Here is a 20,635-nt window from a genome sequence, read left to right as displayed (position 1 = left end):
GCTGTTGAGGGCCTCAAATTATCAGATCTGGGAGCGGAGTTGGACTCACACTCCCTAGATCTAATAGATCTGCTATTCATGTACATAGATCTGTAATTATTTTCAGTTTTCTAACTTGGGTTTTCATGATTTTAGTTTGTTGAGTCATTATATATATCGTTTGGGTGTTTCTTGTTGCCTTGCAGCTGCAGATCTGAAGCTGAAAGTTGTGCAGAGTCGAGATCTAGGCCCTGGAGGGTAAGATCTGGATCTTTGGGGGTCCATCAGCACCATTTTTGGCAGGGTTTCTATCCAAAGATTTTGCAATCCAAGAGTTTAAAAAAAAAAAATTGGAAATTTTATAAGGGTTTCAAAGAAATCTGAAGCAGAGCGATTTAAAAATTTAATTAAGATTTCTAGAAAAAAATTTAGAGGTTCTGGTGGAAGTTTTGGGCCACCATTTTGCAGATTGATTGGCTGCCTGGTTTTGGGGTTTACTGTGCAATTTCGAAAAAGAATTACAGAACCTTCGCTGCCACCAAACCCTGTATTTTCTCATCCTCTGGCATCAAATTCGTTGCTGCCATTTCTGCCTGCAATCCGAGTTTTCTTTCCCAACCTGCATCCTCCCTTCTCCCATCGATTTTCTGCATCTATATGCTGCCTATCATCGTTATCTGCTTGCCTGCATTTCCCAAATCTGCTAACCCTCACGCAGCTCCTATCTTGTCCTCTGGCATCCAGTCCAGCTGCCATATCTCTGTTTTCTGCCTTCAAATCTTAATCCCGCCCTCTTTACCTGTGTTTTTCATCTCTCCGCAATTCGTTGTCCATTGCTACAGCTACACACTCCCATTGCTCATCCCTTCCAAGTTTCCATACTCCATCGCTAAAACCTTCATCCCCCTCACGCTAACTCTAAACCTTCGCTACTCCCGCAGTCTTTTCATTCATTGCCCATCGACGAATCGTTGTCCATCGCTACAGCTCCCCATCCGAGCCAGCCATCCTCATTACCTGCATGCTCCCTGCTTCGTCTAACCCGCATTCCTCATCCTTCCCTCCGTCGGACCTGCCATCGCTTTCCCTTCCACGCATATTCGCTACCATTTCCGTTGCCATAACCCTGTCCATCGACCTACAGAAAGCTCCAAGCCATCACCACAACTTGAACCCTCCTCCATCTGTCGACCTGCAACAAAAAAAAAACCTGCAACTGCAAAAAACGTAAGAGACATTTGACCTTCTTTTTTATTTTGTATATATGTGTTAGTTTAGTTTAGTTTCGTACTGTATTTTTAAGTTAGGGTTAGGTTGGGGTTAACATATATTTCGAATTTTTGTTTATTTTTATTGTTATACATTACGTTAAGTTTCTTTTTTGTTTAGTTTAGGTTTGTATATACTTAAGATAAAATCTTTTTTAGTTTCATTTGATTTTTAGGTTTAGATTTAGTTAATTTTTCATTTTAGTTTAGGTTTGTATAGTTTGATTTTCGTATTTCTTAGTTTTTCTTTTTGTTCAAATTTTATTTTATTTTCATTTTTTTTATCAACATTTCAATTCTGATTGTTTTTATTTAGGTTTTAAAGCTCTAAAAAAAAATAAAACTTTTTTTCAAAAAATTAACCTTTTTTATATTTGATTCTTTCCCTTTTTATTTTTTATTTAAAACTTAAAAATTTAAAGAGAATCTTAAAAATCCTAAAACTTAAAAAATCTAAAATATTTAAGAATATAAAATATAAAAATCTAAAAACTTTTAAATCCTAAACATTTAAAAAATTTCTAAAAGAAATTTAAAATGAAACAAATTACGGGGTTTTCACTTAAGCGTTAAAATTTTTAATGTGGCCAATGGCCAATTAAAAATTTCGATTTTTTTTAACCCGTTGATTTGTTTTACTTCATTAATGTTATCGCCTAAAAAACAAATAAAACACTAATCTGAAGTCCTTTGGTGTTTCTGATGTTAACTGATAAATCTTAAATTTTTATGATTCTTATATGGTCAAGGTGCGATAAACGTTTTAAATCATATTTGGCTGTTAAAGAAAGTTAATTGAATCTAGATCTGGGTGGTTAATGAAAATTATTTTAAATCTTGAATCTCTTGCATGTTAGGTTTTTTGGGCATTTTACATCTAATTGTTCATGATCGTCGCTTTGCCACACAAATGAGTCTTCTTTGGATAGCTTGTTTTATTTAATGGTTAATTGAACATAAAGGCATTGGTCTATAATTGTTTCTATCTTGTGGCCGTGTCTTGGTTACATTAGCGTTTAATCTATTCATCTAAGTTAATCGGGATTCATTTGCTTTTGACAAGTTGTCCATCACTAAAATCTCCTAAAGTCTGCTTTCACAAGCTATCCTCATCCACTTTCCTAGGGACTACCCCCCTTGACTTGAGTCTAAACGGAGTAAGTAAGGATCGAGAGTGACAGCCTTCACTCTGAGCGTTGTCGCGGTGCCTAGACACTTTGTGCGACAACATTTTTTGGCGCCGCTGTCGGGGACCAATTTATTGGGCCTTGGCTCTTCGACATTCATCTTTCATCTTTCTCATCTCTCATTTGAGCTGGCAAAGTCAACACTCCTTGGCATTGCCACCGGGGACAGAGTTTTTTATGTCCTTGGTTTCTTCGACATCGTTTTAATCATCTCATCTTTTCCGCCATTCATTAGCCTGTCAAGCGGCACAACATTTCCTGGCGTCATTTGATCTTTTCATCGCCCTATCTTTCGTCATCTCATTAATTGTTTCATCTGCACTTTTAACACCTACACATTCTGGTTCGTTTTTTGTTTGGGTGGCAACTCCACTTCTTCCATCTATTATTTCTCACACAAGAAGCCCTCCCTTATTTTCGGTTGTTTGTTGCTTTTTGGATCCTAAAGTTAGATTCATGTTCAAGGGGCGACTCCATTTCTTCCATTTCTTACAAGAATTTCTACTAGAAGCTCACTTCTAGTGGATCTCTTGATTTTCTTGAACAGGGGTCTCTCTCTATCATCCATTTGGTCCCTCATTAATCCTTCAGGCAATTCATCATGGATGATTCGTTTACCCCGTGTAATTTTACTAATTTTCTCCATGATATTCCGGAAGTGGCCATCCATAAATTGTCTTTGTTCTCGGGTGGTGATTTAGTCGCTGTTAGAAAGCATCTATGCAAATTTACTCATACAATACTCAGATATTGTCGTTCTCCCCAATATGATCATGAAGATGTTAAAATGTGTCTATTTACCTTTTCTTTAGAGGGTGATGCTCTGAATTGGTTTAATAATTGTCCTGAAGATTCTTTTGCTTCTTTACAAGACATTGTCAATGCTTTTACAGATAGATATGGTTATCAAGGTAGCTCGCCTTGTGCCCCTAAAATTATGCAACAGAATGAAAGTAATCTTGTCAAGGATCCAGCCGTCAATGAAAGATTTCAAGACAATTCTCCATATCAGAATGTGCCATCCACTTGTACCGTTGCAAGTCAAATCCATGACAGTGGAAAAACAGGGACAAGTTGTCAAATCAGTGTCCACAATGAAAGGCAAAATGATAAGCAAATTATAGAAGAACTAAAGCAGTTGGTTAAAGACATGCAGTTCAGTCAAACGCAGCTGGTAAAAAATATGGAGCTTAATCAAGAAAAAGTTGTAACTAATTTCATCAAGCATATGAGAACTTTATACACTCAACTGGAAAAACGTGATGAGGAGATGGAAATCATCAAAATTAAACACTCCGATCACGTAACCACCGTAGTAGAAAAGTGTGCTCAGAATATGGAGGATATGAGGACCGATAGGCAGAAGGAACTTGAAACCATGAAAGCTAATCATGGCAAAGAAATTAATTCTATGCAAAGAAACTTATTAACTATGGATGAAGAAATGACCATCATGACATTCGATTATAATAATCAGTTAGCTACCATGCAAGCAAATCATAAGAAAGAGATAAACTATATGCAAAATTGTTTCATGGGCATGAAGGCAATGAATGAAAAAGTAAAAAAAGATGTGGAAGCTGGTCAGATATGTCTCCAGAATAAGTTATTGACCATGGAGGAAAACCATGCCAAGGAAGTCAATGCTATGAAGGTTGAACACTCTAGCCAGATGGACGCCATAACAATACAGGTACAGAAACTTCAACATCAGTCAGAGCATGAAAGAAACAAGGAAACGTCAACAGATCATAAGCCTCCTTGTCTGCTGTAGCAAGCTCCATCTTATTATGAGGTCATTTGTTCAATTGAAAAGTGGCTAATTGAAGGTGACCCGGATAAACTGGAAATTGATAAGAATCAGATAAAAAATGAAGAAAGACATGTCACGCATATCTTATATACTTCATCTGAGAGTTTTGAAGCAGAATGTTCCACGTCATCAGTGATACAGCCTGCCACAAAGAAAAAGCGCAAGAAAAAGAGAATGAGAAAGCGATTTGATGCATCAAATGGCAGCGAGCAGCTTGATTTTTGGATAGGAAGAAGTCCTACCATGTGTAGGATTGAACATGGCACATCTGAGAAACAGCTGACAGATTTGCCTAAAGCAGGCAAATGCTCAGTATGCACTATATTGAACGCATCTAATGCCATGAGGCATTCGATGTATTGTATTTCTAACCCTACACCTTGTCATTTCAGCATTTCATTTCTGTTTTAGGATTAGATTTATTTTTCATGTTATAGTTAATAAATGAAGAGCTTATATCTTTCCTGTGCTTAACGTTATATAATGATTTTTTGGATGGACGCTACTTATGTTAAATTCTGTGTTGCATGGATGCAGATTCTGGATTCTCACATTCCTCCAGTGCCGCAACGTGTCCCCAAGTAGAGCCAAATGTTGACCACTACGTGTCAACGACCCATAGCAGCACACCTCCTTTTTTCGCAAAAGGAATAACGCCTGATCGATGTGTTCGTGCCATCCAACTATCATCATCAGCTTGATCATCATCTTATAATGTAAACCGAGTCTGCATGTGTATAATGTAAATAATCTCAGCAGATTCGTGCCGTGTATGTAATCCCCTAAATAAACCTACTTTTCTGGTGACGATCTACATTCCGGGAGGTTTTTTGTCTCACTAATCCATTCTCGAATGGTCGGTAGAGTTTTCCTTCAGCCTTACCCCAAAGCCGGAATGGATCTTGTCACTGGGATCTGAGGGGAGCGCTAGTGTTCTAAATCGAGTCTATGTAAAAGTGATTTGAGAATAATCCTAACTATTTAGTTAGGTTATTTTATTACAAATTGTTTGATCTGCTAGATTATATTTTGTGTCACAGAACTGAGTAGTCTGTGAGGGTCTTTTGCAAATGGGTTTTCCCCTTAAGATGTAAAGAATGTAAAAATCATGATGTAAAGTGCCTTGAGGGTTAAAAAAATAATTTATCCCCTCATAGGTTAATTAATTAAATTTTCTGGCCAAAATTAATTAAAAAACTAAGCCAAAAATTTGATTAATTCTAGGTCCTAGGTAAATTTAAATTCTCCAAAGGCAAAATTCGTTGGTTCTTAAAAAAAATTAAAGTTTAAGAGGTCCAGGGACTAAGGTAAATTAATTATTTTGCTAAATTTTAAGCCTTTGGTCCCTGGGGTTAAGTCAAAGTCAAAATTTTGAGGAAATTAATTCAAAAAAATTAATTTTTGAATTAATTAAAATGCATTTAATTGAAATTTTTGAATTTCCTCAATAATTTAAAATTTCGACGGATGAAATTAAAAGAAATTTTAATCCTCATCAACAGTCGAGATTGCTTTGACAAAGATCACTCGAACTAGTCGTTGGAGGATTTATCTTTAAATAGGAAGTCATTTGTCAGTCAATTCATCCGATCTTTTGATCATGTACCAAGCGAAAAGCCCTCTTGTAATCTTTTTATGAGCAATAAAGAAAGACTTTAGGGTTAATTTCTATTGGTGTTACTCTTCATGGAAATACTGTAAGATGTGTCATTTTCATGCATAGATTTCTTTTTAGCCATTGATGATAGCTTTCTGAAGAGTGATTTGAGCATAGGTATCTTGCTCAGTCGCTGGGGTTTGAATGATAATTTGAGTTTTGAATATAATAGCAGGTATCTCTATTTATCTGAATGTTATTATCGTTCTCACTCTATCTTGATGGTTAAATTGAGTTTTGCAGGAAATCCTTGATTATTAGATCATCGGGCATTCAGGGAAGTTCTCGGCTGAACCAGCCAACTCCTGGTCCGTGTTTTTTGAAGAGCCCAGCTTAAATTTGATCCTGGGCTTATCATATGATATTTTTTATGGGTGATGCATGAAGGGTTTTGAGCTCAGTACCTCCTCTAAAATTCAAAATGTTTAAATTTTTTGTGCTAAATCGATAGATCTGGCTATTGAGGGCCTCAAATTATCAGATCTGAGAGCGGAGTTGGGCTCACACTCCCTAGATCTGATAGATCTGCCATTCATGTACATAGATCTGTAATTATTTTCAGTTTTCTAATTTAGGTTTTCGGGGTTTTAGTTTTTTGGGTCATTGTATATATTGTTTGGGTGTTTCTTGTTGTCCTGTAGCTGTAGATTTGAAGCTGAAAGCTGTGCAAAGTCCAGATCTAAGCCCTGAAGGGTAAGATCTGGATCTTTGGGGGTCCATCAGCATCATTTTTTGCAGGGTTTCTATCCAGAGATTTTGCAATCCAAGAGTTTTAAAAAAAGAAAACTTAAATTTGGAAATTTTAAAAGGGTTTCAAAGAAATTTGAAGCAGAGCGATTTAAAAGTTTAATTAAGATTTTTGGAAAAAAAGTTAGAGGTTCTGGTGGAAGTTTTGGGCCACCATTTTGCAGATTGATTGGCTGCCTGGTTTTGAGGTTTATTGTGCAATTTCGAAAAAAAATTACAGGACCCTCGTTGCCACCAAACCCTGTATTTTCTCATCCTCTTGCATCAAATTCGTTGCTGCTATTTCTACCTATAATCCAAGTTTTCTTTCCCAACCTGCATCCTCCCTTCTGCCATCAATTTTCTGCATCTATACGCTGCCTATCATCGCTATCTGCTTGCCTACATTTCCCAAATCTGCTAACCCTCACGCAGCTCCTATCTCGTCCTCTGGCATCCAGTCCGACTGCCATATCTCTGTTCTCTGCCTTCAAATCTTAATCTCGCCCTCTTTACCTCTGTTTTTCATCTCTCCTCAATTCGTTGTCCATTGCTACAGCTGCACACTCCCATCATTCATCCCTTCCACGTTGCCATACTCCATCGCTAAAACCTCCATCCCTTCCACGTTGTCTCTAAACCTTCGCTGCTCCCGCAGTGTTTTCATCCGTTGCCCATCCACGCATCGTTGTCCATCGCTACAGCTCCCCATCCGCACATCCGAGCCACCTATCCTCATCAACTGCACGATGCCTGCTTCGTCTAACCTGCATTCCTCATCCTTCCCTCCGTCGGACCTGCCATCGCTTTTCCTCTTCCCCATCTGGCCTGCCTTCCCTTCCACGCATATTCGCTACCATTTCTGTTGCCATAACCCTGTCAAACGACCTGCTGAAAGCATAGTTTTAAAAACCGTTCCGGTCTGACCGGTTACCGGCCTAACCGGCCGGTTGGGAGGCTCACCGGTCAGAACCGGTGAAAAAACCCGGTTAGAAGCCTCACTTGCCCAGAAATTAGACCTAACCGGTAAAAACCGGCCGGTTTAGGTCAAAACCGGCCGGTTTATTGCTAACCGGCCGGTTCCGTCCTAAACCGGCCGGTTTAGGGACAGGCCGCCGGTCAAGGTAAAAAGCGCACGGTTTTTTGCAGCTGAGGGCGGTTTAGGGTTTTTGGGGGTGAGGGAAAGGGATTTTCCCTCCAAAAACACCCTCACACTTGCTATAAGACACCCCTCTCACTCTCATTTGTCTCACACAACTGATTTGGAGTGTTTGTGAGTGTTTGTGAGTTTGTTTGTGAGCTTGGAGAGTGGAGTTTTTGCTGAAGTAGTCATCTTGGAGTTGGAGTTGGAGCTATTTTGGAGATAGTGTGTAGCTGTCAGTGGAGTTGCCATCATCAAGAGGAGGCTAAGGGAGCTACTTTGCATTTCCAGGTAAGGATTTGCACTTGATAATTCCTCATTTGGGTCTGCTGTCCATGAATTAATTTTTTTGTGCTATAAACTTCTCATTTCAATGATCTATCATCTATGCTAAGCCTATGAACTCTCTAGCTCTATGCTATCAAATTTTGTAGCTTGCATGTGCATTTTTTTTCCTACATTTATCATTGGTTTTCCATGTTCCTTAGCTGCAATTTTTTTTTTAAATGGCAGATTTATTTGCAAATTGTTATTATTTCAAGCAAACATGGCTCCAAAAGGAAAGGACAGTGCATGGGCTCATTGTGATGTAGTTGAGGGAAAAATGATATGCAAATTATGCCATAAATCTATTGGAGGTGGGGGTATTCTTAGGTTGAAACAACACTTGGCTGGGGTAAGAGGCCAAGTAAAGCCATGTGATGCACCAAATGCACTGTTAGGTCCTATTAGGGCAGAATACATTGCCAAGCTTGAAAAATTTTATGAGGATAAGGCTAGGGAGAAGGCCATCCAAGATGAAATTGCAAGGAAGAGGGAATTATTAGAAGCCATGAAAGAGAGTGGGTATGATGATTATGAGATTCAAGACTCCACTTCTATCCCTTCCACCAATGACCCCTTTCACTATGTTCATCCTTCTGTTGGAGTTGGCCAACCATCAAAAGGACCAAAGAGACAAAACATCCAAAGTTATTTCTCATCTTCTGCCACCATTGCTTCTTCTAAATCTAATCCCACTTCCTCCCAGCCAAGTTCTCAACCCACTTTGGATCAGCATTGGAAAAAACAATGCAAAGAAACTTCTCACCAATACATTGCTAGATGGTGGTATGATTCAGATATCCCATTTAATGCTGCTCGCTCACCTTATTACCAAGCTATGTGGGACTCTGTTATAGCTGCAGGAAAGGGCTTCAAAGGCCCTAGTATGCATGACTTGAGGGGAGCTCTTTTGCAAAAAGAGATATCTTCCATTGATGAGTATTTGACTGAGTTTAGAGAGTCATGGGTCAAAACAGGTTGTTCCATTATGTCAGATGGATGGACCGATGGAAAGAACCGCACTATCATTAATTTCCTTGTTTCTTGCCCTCAAGGAACCATGTTTTTGAAATCAGTTGATGCATCTGATAGGGTAAAGGATGCAAGCCTTCTATTTGAGCTTTTGGATAACATTATTCAGGAAGTTGGGGAGCAGCATGTTGTGCAGGTCATCACTGATAATGCCTCAAACTATGTTCTTGCTGGAAAGATGCTTGAGGCCAAATATAAGACCATATTTTGGACTCCATGTGCTGCACATTGCATAGACCTCATGCTTGAGGATATAGGCAAGGTGGAGTGGGTAAAAAACACTGTAGAGCATGCCAAGTGCATTACAAAATACATTTACAACCACTCATGGGTATTGAGCCTAATGAGGAAACACACTGGAGGCAAAGAGCTTGTTAGGCCTGCAATTACGAGATTTGCAACTCACTTCCTCACGTTGCAATGTCTCAATGGTCAACATAGAAACTTGCAGAAAATGTTTTCCTCTGATGAATGGTCTGAATCTCGGTGGGCTCGTAGACCAGATGGAAAAGACACCAAAAAGAAAGTGTTAGACACTTATTTTTGGAAAAGGTCTGTAGAGCTTGTGAAAATTACCGAGCCCCTTGTTAAGGTGCTAAGGTTGGTGGATGGGGAAAGATTGGCCATGGGCTACATTTATGAAGCTATGGATCAGGCAAAGGAGCAGATACGGGCAGCTTACAATGACAGGTTAGCTAAATATGGCCGTATATGGGAGATCATTGATAACAGATGGAACAATCAACTCCATCGTCCTATACATGCAGCCGGGTATTTTTTGAACCCAAGGTATCACTATAAAAATCGGCTAGGAGATCAGCATGATGGGGAGGTCAGAGCTGGATTGATTGATTGCTTGGAGCGCATGGTCCCTAACCATGTAGACCAGTTGGATATACATAGACAGCTTACTATTTTCAATCAAGCAAGTGGTACTTTTGGCAAAGATGGCAAGAGATGTGGACCAACCAGGTAAGCAATTCCAATTTCCATTTTGTTTTTCATTTCAAGTTAAAATTGTTTACGTTCTTTACAATTCAAATTATAAACTAAGTTACTAATTATTGTCTTTTTCTTTGCAGCACATTGGTGGGAGTCATTTGGTGGCCAGTGTCCTCAATTGCAAAGGTTTGCAATTAGAGTCCTCAATCAAACTTGCAGTGCTTCAGGTTGTGAGCGCAATTGGTCTGTTTTTGAGCGCATACACACGAAGAAGAGAAACCGTTTGGAACAAAAACGGTTAAATGATCTTGTTTTTGTGCAATACAACCTTCGACTGAGGAGGAACCAAATGATGAGCAAATCACCTGATCTAGATCCCATTGTGTTGGACGATATTGATCCAACATCAGAATGGGTGGAGGAGACTGAAGATCCTGTGTTTGAGGCTGATTTTGATATCGACATGGCTTTAGCGGAGGATGAGGCAGATTATGTGGCGGCATCAGAACCAGGATCAGTAGCGGCATCAAGGAAAGGCAAGGAACCAATGGAAGGCACTAGTCGTGCAGGTCGACGAACTCGTGCTTCCACTAGGTCCACTTCTATTGTCATTGGTGGCATTGATACTGATGTTGCAGATGAGGCAGAGGCATCCTCAGACTCTGAACCAGATGATGTCTATGTAGCTCCTGATGATGATCCTGTGTCTAGTAGTGGTGATGATCTTGATGATTGATCATGTGTACACTGTAGACTTGTAGTAGGCCAATGGCCTCATAGCTTGCAGCATTGTTTTTGGACTTTATAGGCCATTTAGAGCCTCATTTCTTATGTATTTTGCTATTTTGTCGATGATATGTATTGCACTCGGTGCCATTTTGATATATTCACCTTTGCATGGTATATAAATGAGCAAACTTTGCATATTTTGTCTCTATTGGCTTGGAATCATGGTTTTACATCTTAAAAATAGTTTTTTTTCATTAAAAATTAATTATTTAATGTATTTTTTAAAAACCGGTTCGTTTAGACCAAACCAGTCCCGGTTAGACCGGTTCCAGTCGGTAAACCGGTTAGCTAGGTGGACTGGTTCGGTCACCGGTTCCGGTTTTAAAAACACTGGCTGAAAGCTCTAAGCCATCACCGCAGCTTGAACCCTCCTCCATCCGTCGACCTGCAACCAAAAAAAAAACCTGCAGCTGCAAAAAACATAAGAGACATTTGACCCTTTTTTTTACTTTGTATATATGCGTTCGTTTAGTTTAGTTTTGTATTGTATTTTTAAGTTAGGGTTAGGTTGGGGTTAACATATATTTTGATTTTTTGTTTATTTTTATTGTTATACATTAGGTTAAGTTTCTTTTTTGTTTAGTTTAGGTTTGTATATACTTAAGATAGGCATATGTAAAGAAAAAAAAAAATATATATATATATATATATATATCTTTTTTAGTTTCATTTGATTTTTAGGTTTAGATTTAGTTAATTTTTCATTTTAGTTTAGGTTTGTATAGTTTGATTTTCGTATTTCTTAGTTTTTCTTTTTATTTCAAATTTAATTTTGTTTTCATTTTTTTTATGATTTCGATTTTGATTGTTTTTATTTAGGCTTTAAAGCTCTAAAATCTAAAACAATAAAAAAATAAAAATAAAAACTTTTTTCAAAAAAGTAACCTTTTTGATATTTGATTCTTTCCCTTTTTATTTTTTATTTAAATCCTAAAAATTTAAAGAGAATCTTAAAAATCCTAAAACTTGAAAAATCTAAAATATTTAAAAATATAAAAATATAAAAACTTTTAAATACTAAACATTTAAAAAAATTCTGAAACAAATTTAAAATGAAACAAATTACGGGGTTTTCGCTTAAGCATTAAAAATTTTAATGTGGCCTATGGCCAATTAAAAATTTCGAATTTTTTTAACCCGTTGATTCATTTTACTTCATTAATGTTATCGCCTAAAGAACAATTAAAACACTAATCTAAAGTCCTTTGGTGTTTTTGATGTTAACTACTAAATCATAAATTTTTATGATTCTTCTATGGTCAAGGTGCGATAAACATTTTAAATCATATTTGGCTATTAAAGAAAGTTAATTGAATCTAGATCTGGGCGTTTAATGAAAATTATTTTAAATCTTGAATCTCTTGCATGTTAGCTTTTTTGGGCATTTTACATCTAATTGTTCATGATCGTGGCTTTGCCACACAAATGAGTCTTCTTTGGATAGCTTGTTTTATTTAATGGTTAATTGAGCATAAAGGCACAGGTCTATAATTGTTTCTATCTTGTGGTCGCGTCTTGGTTACATTAGCGTTTAATCTATTCATCTAAGTTAATCTAGATTCGTTTACTTTCAACAAGTTGTCCATCATTAAAATCTCCTAGAGCCTGTTTTTCACAGGCTATCCTCATCCACTTGCCTAGGGACTACCCCCCTTGACTTGCCTAGGAGAGAGTCTAAACGGAGTGAGTAGGGATCGAGAGTGACAGCCCTTACTCTGAGTGATGTCGTGGTGCCTAGACACTTTGTGACAACACCCATAAACATACATTCAACATATACAATTCTGGAAATGAAATTTTCATATTAAAACACATGGCATTGTTAACACATGCTGAAAATAAATATGGACATAAACAAACCAGCAACACACATAAAAATAAACGCAGATTCTTGGTCAACTTAGATCCAGGCAAAAACCCTTCAATCTTCTCCAGGGAAAACCTGTTAGAGAACTCTTCAAATTTATTTATCTTTCAAGTTCAGAAAAAATACATTTGCAGACAAAACAAAACAGCAAAATACAACTTATCTCTTCAGCCCAAAACTCCTTGAAAATCGTGCCCACTTGAAGTTGAAAATATGTAGTGTACGGATACAGATTTCTGTATTATTGTACACATTTTTTTTCAAAAAAACTTCTCTCGAAAGGTGTGCAGCTCACAGCATTAAATGATGTTTGTACTGTACCTTCCGTTGTCTTCTATGGCTAGATTTACATGCCCAACTTTGCCTACAAATCACTCCTTCAACTTGCTGCAACAAATTTCTCCTTCAGAACTTTTCTCTAGCTCTCAGCCTCCTTTCTCCAATCTGCTCATGAAAAATGAATGCAATCTCTCTTTTCTTTTCCCCCCTTTTGTTTCCCTAAATGACTTTTGGGCAACCCTAAAATCTAATGGCTCAGATTCATTGAGATCAAAGGATGAGAATAACTATGCATTTAATTCTCACTTTCTATTTTTTAACTCACCCATTAAATAAATTACCCCACATTGTACTTTATGTTTAAAGTCACTTTTCACTTTATAATTTAACATTGACTTTACCAATTATAAAGTCACTTTCACTTTACAAAGTCACACTTAAGAAAAGAATTATTTTGGACATTTTTCCCTAGGTAGAGACTAACCATGGGAAACCACTTGTCCAAGGTACATTAAAAATCAACACTCCCTCTTACCAAGGAAAGCGTTTCTCACCACACCCATCTTGTCCTTGAAATGGATATGCTTGCCTCTTGGCAAGGACTTCCTGAGAACATCAGCCACCTGCTCATCTGTTGATATATACTCCAGCTTCACTGCCCCATTCTCAACATAGTCCCTGATGTAATGATATCTGATGTCAATGTGTTTTGACCTGTCATGAAACAATGGATTCTCCGTGAGTTTAATGCAACTCTAATTATCACAGTGAATAACCGTCGGTCTCAACTCCTGATCAAATAGGCCATACAACAACTTGTGAAGCCAAATGGCCTCACAACTAGCCTAGCTAGCAGCCATATACTCAGCCTCAGAAGAGCTCAAAGCAATTGACTTTTGCTTTCGACTGAACCACGACACAACTGTCGAACCCAATCTAAAGCAACACCCTGAAGTGCTTTTCTTGTCAGAAGCACACCCTGCCCAATCTGAATCTGTGTAACCTGCCAACCTCACTCCATCTCCCGCCTATAGTCCAGACCATAATCAATAGTCCCCTACACGTAGCGAAGAATGTGCTTTGCAGCTACCCATTGCACCCTCCTAGGCTCAACCATGAACTCGCTAAGTGTGATCACTGCAAAGCATATATCTAGCCTAGTGTTGACCAGATACATCAAGGACCCAATATGTTGCCTATACAATGTGGGATCCACCAAACTAGAATCTAAAGCATAAAGCTTCTTCCAGTTGGTGATCATAGGTGTAGACATGGGTCTTCAGTCTGCCATGTGAAACCTGCTCAACACATCCACAACATACTGCCCCTGCCCCAGAAAGATATGCCCCTCCTCCTCTCACACCTCAAGCCCCAAAAAGTAATGCATCAACCCAATGTCCTTCATCTCAAACTCCATAGCAAGATCCTCCTTGCAACCACTAATCAGTCTCTTTGCCCTAGTAATGAACAAGTCATCAACATACAACACAAGAATGAGCGGATCATCCCCTACAACAATGTAGTATAGGTTCGGATCTACATCACTCTTTGTGAAACCCCTCTGCTGCAACTAAGTATCAATCCTCGAATACCAAGCTCTCGGAGCTTGCTTAAGTCCGTAAAGTGCTCGCCTCAACTGGCATACATGGGTCTCCCGCCTAAGTACCTCAAAGCTCTGTGGCTGCTCAACATACACCTCCTCCTCTATAACTCCATTGCAGAAATGCGGTCTTCACATCCATCTGATGGATCTGCCAGCCCATTTCTGCAGCAATAGAAATAAGGGACTAGATAGGAGTGTACCGAGCTACGGGAGTGAAGGTCTCATCATAGTCAACTCCCTCTATCTGTGAGAACCCTCTAGCCACAAACCTCGCCTTGAACTTCTCAATGTTGTCATCTGCAACATGTTTGATCTTGTAGAGCCACCTAGAAGTCACAACTGACTTGCCCTCAGGCCTAGGCACCACTTCCCAGACATTGTTCTTAATGATAGAGGCATACTCCTCCACCATAGCCTCTCTCCATACCTCCTGGCTGGCAGCCTCCTCATAGCTAGTAGGCTCAGAGTCAACAATGTTGGTAGCCTTGACTACATAATTGCAAAACCTCTCAAGTGGCACACTCTCCCTGTTCACCCTCTTTGGAGGACCAATGGGCTCCGCTTCCTTCAAGGTGTCTTGAAGCCACTTAGGCCTCCTCTTCCTTGAAGAAGCTTCCCCATAGGGAACCTCATCCTCTGCTCCCCAATCCGGTGAACCTGAAGGTCTGCCAACTGACCCCGGTGTGCTTGTACTAGCACCTGTCCTCGAAGAACCTGTACTGGCACCTATGCCTGTGTCAGCTGAAGTGCCATGTGAACTTTGTACCAGTGGACTACCTAAAGAAGTGCTCAGTGAACTCGCCACTACTGCCCCAGATGTCACTGACATTGAAGTACCTCCTATACCAGTCAATCCAAAACCCTAAGGTCCTGCTCCCTGTACTTGACCTCCCTGCTGAGAAGTTTGGGACTCTCTCTCATCATACTCTCGTGATCTCCGATAGGCACTCTCCTCCTCAAACTTCACATCCCTCCTAATCACCACTCTACGTTTAGAAGGAATGAAGATCTGATAAGCCTTCGAAGTCTCACTGTAACCCATAAAGATACCCTACTTTGCCATGGGTTCTAGCTTCGTCCTCTGCTCCTTGGGGATAAAAGAATATGTGAGACATCCAAAGATACGAAGATGTCCCACATGATGGAGCTTGTCTTCAGCCGAGAAGTAGGATGAGGAACCCATTGAGTCTTTTGTCCTTGTCCAATTGTCTTTGGTGATTGCTCTTTCACTCTTGCTTGGGCTTTGTCTTCACCTTAGCTCTGATACCATGTTAATTTTATGCAACAATGGTATGTTTTATGCTTTTAGAGCAATTTTACTTCAATTTCTTTATTAGCCCAATATCAACATCCAGTTTAGCAATCACATCAACATGATAGTAAAATGCAGATAGAACATAAACATAAACAATAGAAGACAAGCCAAGACAAGAGGACACAAGATGTGGCACCAGCCATGGACAAACCCCAATGTGGGGAAACCCTTGATCAATTCTTCTTATAGTCTTCAATAGTTCAGCAGAGAGAGAGTACAATTTACAAATCTGATAATTTATAACAGCAACAAAAGAGCCCTAACCAGAAAAGCCAACGCTAGTCAACAGGCTAGATTTGACCCTCAGCAATTTGGTCAACTCCAGTCAACTTCAGCCTCCAAACAGCAAGATGAATCAACCGCTCAAAACAGTCTGAAATCAGCCCAATCAAAGTCTGGTCAAACAGTCTACCTGTGGTCAACCCTAGCCGCAGTCAACGTTTAGCCTCAATTTTTGTGCCCAGAAATGTGGCCTACCCAAACAAAGATAGCCTTCACAAAAATGCAATCAAAGGAGGTCAACGCAACCCAAAAACAGCGTCTAAAATTCGGTCAAACTTGGTCAACGCCCAAAACATAAAGTTTGTCCTTCTTTCCTTCACACGTGTGGAGAAGGATGTTGCCCAGAAAAGCGTACCCAATCAATGAGGAGAGAGAGAGAGATGTGTAGATGAGTGTATCCAAATGAGGACAAGGCATCATGTATTTATAGCAAACGTTGAGGATGAATAGACGTGATTGTTGGACTTCTAAGCCTACATAAGTTTGTTGGCCGACCTTGACAATTTGTCCATAATCAAAATAAATTCATAACTTCATTTGTACATGTCAGAATCGGATGATCTCTAGATCGATCCTACACCTCTCAGAGAGAGGAATCCAAGAAAAATATCAGTTGTCATAAATAAGATGACCCATGTGGAGTTTGGCCCTAGTTGCCAACTTTAACAGAGGGGCTACAGGTAGCTACAAGAACCTAAGATTCTAGACACATAGCTTAGGTCTAGACATAGCATTTTTTATGAACACCGTGGTTACTTTCATCCAAGAGAAATCTATAGTGGAAACAAACCACAACTCAATCAAAGCAAGCAGCAATATCATATGTTCCCACCTGAAGAGCAATATAGGAACAACGTCATGCGCACTCCCACTCAAAGCATGATCTGAGAGCAAAGTGGGGGGTTTCCCACATAGCGTAGGCCTAGACACAGCATTTTTTATGGACATCATGGTTACTTTCATCCTATCGTGGGAATAAACCACAACTCGATCAAAGCAAGCAGCACTATCATATAAATTGTTGATTCGTAGGGTTAATAGTACAGTAAAAGTCAATTACAATGTAATGTAAATCACAAAGAAGGCAAGCAACCAAAAAATGGAAGAGAAGCACATAGAATTTGATATTAGATATTAAGGTAGCAACAACATGATATCCAAGTCAAGAATTTGGTCTTCCATTGTCAATATAAGCAACAGAAGCTTGGAAACTAGCATTTTCCAGGTATTTTTTCCTTTGTCCTTGAAAGTATTTATCTGAAAGTCTTATGTTCGTTGTGTATTTATCCCAAAGTCCTGTATTTGTTATCAGAAACATAGTTGGTAATTTATGATGAAACTTTAGTTCCACAACAAAAGCAAAAGATCAAGATGCATTTTGCTAAAAAAGAGCTATAATTTGAGGATCTTAATCCTCGATTTGAGTCAGTAATGAAGAAGAGGGCAGTGCACGTTGTCTGAGTTTGGACCATTATTTTAATGGAAGTATGGATAAAGCCATGAAAGTTTCTTTATTAAAAAAATCGATACATGTCAACAATTGTAATGATTCCAAAGATCATCGTCGTGTATTGAAGTCTTCGTTGCATTATTATTTTTCTTACTCATGAAAAGTAAGACTGTCCCAATACCATTTTCCCCGCCTATAACTTCCTCCTCCCTACCATTCTCAACTATAAAAGTAATCTGTCATTTGGCTAGAATGTGGAAGATTGGAGAGTATCCCAATAGCTGCTTCCAAATCCTGTTTACTCACTTGGACAGAGTTTTAACAGACTGTGCTGCCATGGAATTTTTCAATTAGGGTTGTTTCCCGATAGAGATGGCCTGGTCTATGACCATGTCCTCCCAAACTATCAACTTCATTATTTCTTTCAATAGCTTAATGCAGTTCCTCTTCCTCCTCTTCCTCCTGATCCTCCCTCTGCCTTACTATTTTTTCCTAAATTTCCTCCCTTCCCTTCTCAAGCTCTTATTCCTCCTCCTACCAAGTCTTCTAAAGACAGTTTCTCCAAACCAAACTCACACTGAAAAGAAACAGAGTGGTTTTCAACAACATTTAACAGAGGAACCTTTGTCTACTTCCTCAGGCTTCCGACCATCGCAAGCAGACTCTAGCCTTTGCTGAGCAGACTGACTACTTCCTTCAGGTTCAACTTGATTCCCTTCCGAACTTCCTTTGTTTGCCAATGCTGTCACGCTATCCCACGTCTACGGGCTTCATACTCAACGAGAGGCATGGGTGCGCACAAAACCTTCTGACCTGACTTTGGGTCATATAAAGGGCTTCCTCTACTCTTGGTGATGGCTCGTGAACTTCACATCTGGACTTTATTCAGAATTATGATTTCAGTGGGTTCTCATCCCTGAATTCCCCATGATAAACGCTTGACCTGACGATCGCGACCGAAACAGTATAAAGATTCTCCAGGTTCGAAAACGATTTCGTCAAATCCCTCGTGACCCCCAACATCCCGTTTCTATTGTTGGCTCCTCCAAATCTAGGGTTAAATTTTTGGAATGGACCTCTATCTCTTTCTCCATTCACTCCTCTTCCTCCATGACTTCTGCCCTCCCCCTTCTGTGTGTGTGGAGATGCGCATCCAAAGAGCATTTTAAATTTCAAAGTTACTAAGAAATGCAAACGAGTTCAGCAGTCAGCACTGTATATTCAAGCAAACTTTCATGTTTCCACCCGATATTTGTTTCACAAATGCAACTAAAACAGCAACAACAACAAAAAATTCACAAACATTAAATTAAAAAAATTAACTGACCGTTATCCAGCGAGAATGGTGGTAGTTTTTCCTGCTGCCGGTCTCCTGAAACTCCATCATTGGTCCCCATAAGAGAGGAGAGGCTGCTTACAAGAGGGTGATCAACTGGAAGCATGAGCATTAACTTAACCTCAATATGATCAGACATTGCCTTGGCTTGGACGGGGATTGAATGGTCCAGTACGACAGGTGGTACAGGTACCCTCACGAACACCTGCACAGAACCCCCATTAGGAATTTTTGGCTCTGTCCATTTTATGAGAAGAGATAACCCGTTGAAGTGAGCACTTGGAGGACACAGCGATGTACTCAGCTGCAGGCATTGGGCTTGAGGGGATATTGAGGGCTGAAATAAGTATAAGCGAAGGGTTTTGACATGGGATAGTGCTTCCCACGAGTACTGCCATTGCTGTGGACTTCTGTCATTATTACCCATTCGCTCCAGTTCAAGTAGCGTGCTTCACAGAAGACGTATTTCTTGTTTTCTTTCGAGTTCCTCTCGCAGATTGAATACCCCACACAAATATTTATTTCCCGTAACTGCTGGATATGAGTCTCGATATCAAGACTCAGATTCTTCAACTCACTCACGGAGGTGGCTGGATCAACTAGGCCTGTTATTCGTGATGCTTGGTCTCGGAATCACTGCTGGACCGATTCTAGGTAGAACAACTGCCTCCAAGAGACTGTATAATTACAAGCTATTAGAATCGTAATGGCAAATTATTAAATTTTATATATATTAATATCAGAAATCTTAGTTCGTTCGATGTATTTTGGTTGGTTTTATAGGTATATATATTAAAATGGATAAGTTCTCGTGAGTTGGGTTTATAAGCGGAGATATGGAATAAATATGTTTCTAATTTATATGTGGAGGGCATTTCATTTAGGAACGAGGCTAATTCTTGTAAATGGGGTGGGAAGACAAAGTAGGGACTTATTTCTTTCGAGGAGGTTTATAGACATATATCTTTTACACAATTGGTTTCATTAGAGAAATGATGATTCCGGAAAGTATGGTCTTGGCATATGTTTTTGAAACTCAAATGTTTCAGATGGTCTTGGGATATGTTTTTGAAACTCAAATGTTTCAGATGGTTGGTGTGGCAAAACCATATTTTTACATGAGAGAATCTTTGCAAGTTGGTTTTCCACAACAAATGTATTATGTGTCATGATGAAAATGAGGATGTTTTTCATTTATTTCAAGCATCTATATGTCATGGCCATTTGGATTGGTGTTTAACAAAGATTAAACATCAATGTGGCATGGATCTATCCCTCTATTGAAGAATGCCTTGAGTGGAAAACGAAGTACAAGGAAGTTAGAACACCTTCTTTAAATTTTGGGGCATCTAGAGATGTAGGAATGCTCTCGTATTTGACTATATTCCTTATGATATTGACAGAAATTGCAATAGTATATGTGCATACTTCAAGGAATATGGATTTGTGGCTCAAATGGGAAAAAATAGAAGCTTTCAACCAAAAAATTGGAAGGGAAAATATCTTGTTGGATTCTTTGACGAGGCAGCACAACTAAATATATGTAGTTGTGGAGCTTATATTATCTTATCCTCAAAGCTATACTATCTTTTTAGTTGGAACAACGACTCAGGAATAAACTCCAGGGCAAAGATCATTGCACTAT

At 39.1% G+C, this 20,635-nt stretch overlaps 1 protein-coding gene across 4 annotated transcripts in view; it reads right to left on the bottom strand.

Moving 5' to 3' along the window:
* The window catches only part of LOC149246146 (HECT-like ubiquitin-conjugating enzyme (E2)-binding protein), a 124,291-nt gene extending 104,568 nt beyond the window's left edge, over positions 1-19,723 (bottom strand). The window contains exon 1 of one of the 4 annotated variants that reach the window (XR_016266520.1): positions 18,982-19,723. Coding sequence is in view for 1 of the 4 variants with exons in the window: in XM_089457836.1 (XP_089313962.1) it covers positions 18,982-19,417 (436 nt within the window). In the remaining 3 variants the exon portion in view is untranslated. The remainder of the gene's footprint in view (positions 1-18,981) is intronic. The other 3 variants (XM_089457836.1, XM_089457838.1, XM_089457837.1) reach the window with 3 other exon arrangements.
* Positions 19,724-20,635: the final 912 nt, after the last annotated feature.

This window comes from Pinus tabuliformis, chromosome 7, assembly GCF_031772625.1.
Source record: "Pinus tabuliformis cultivar Carrire ecotype Pingquan chromosome 7, CPIR1, whole genome shotgun sequence".
NCBI lineage: Eukaryota > Viridiplantae > Streptophyta > Pinopsida > Pinales > Pinaceae > Pinus > Pinus tabuliformis.
This window is presented reverse-complemented; position numbering and strand designations above follow the sequence as displayed.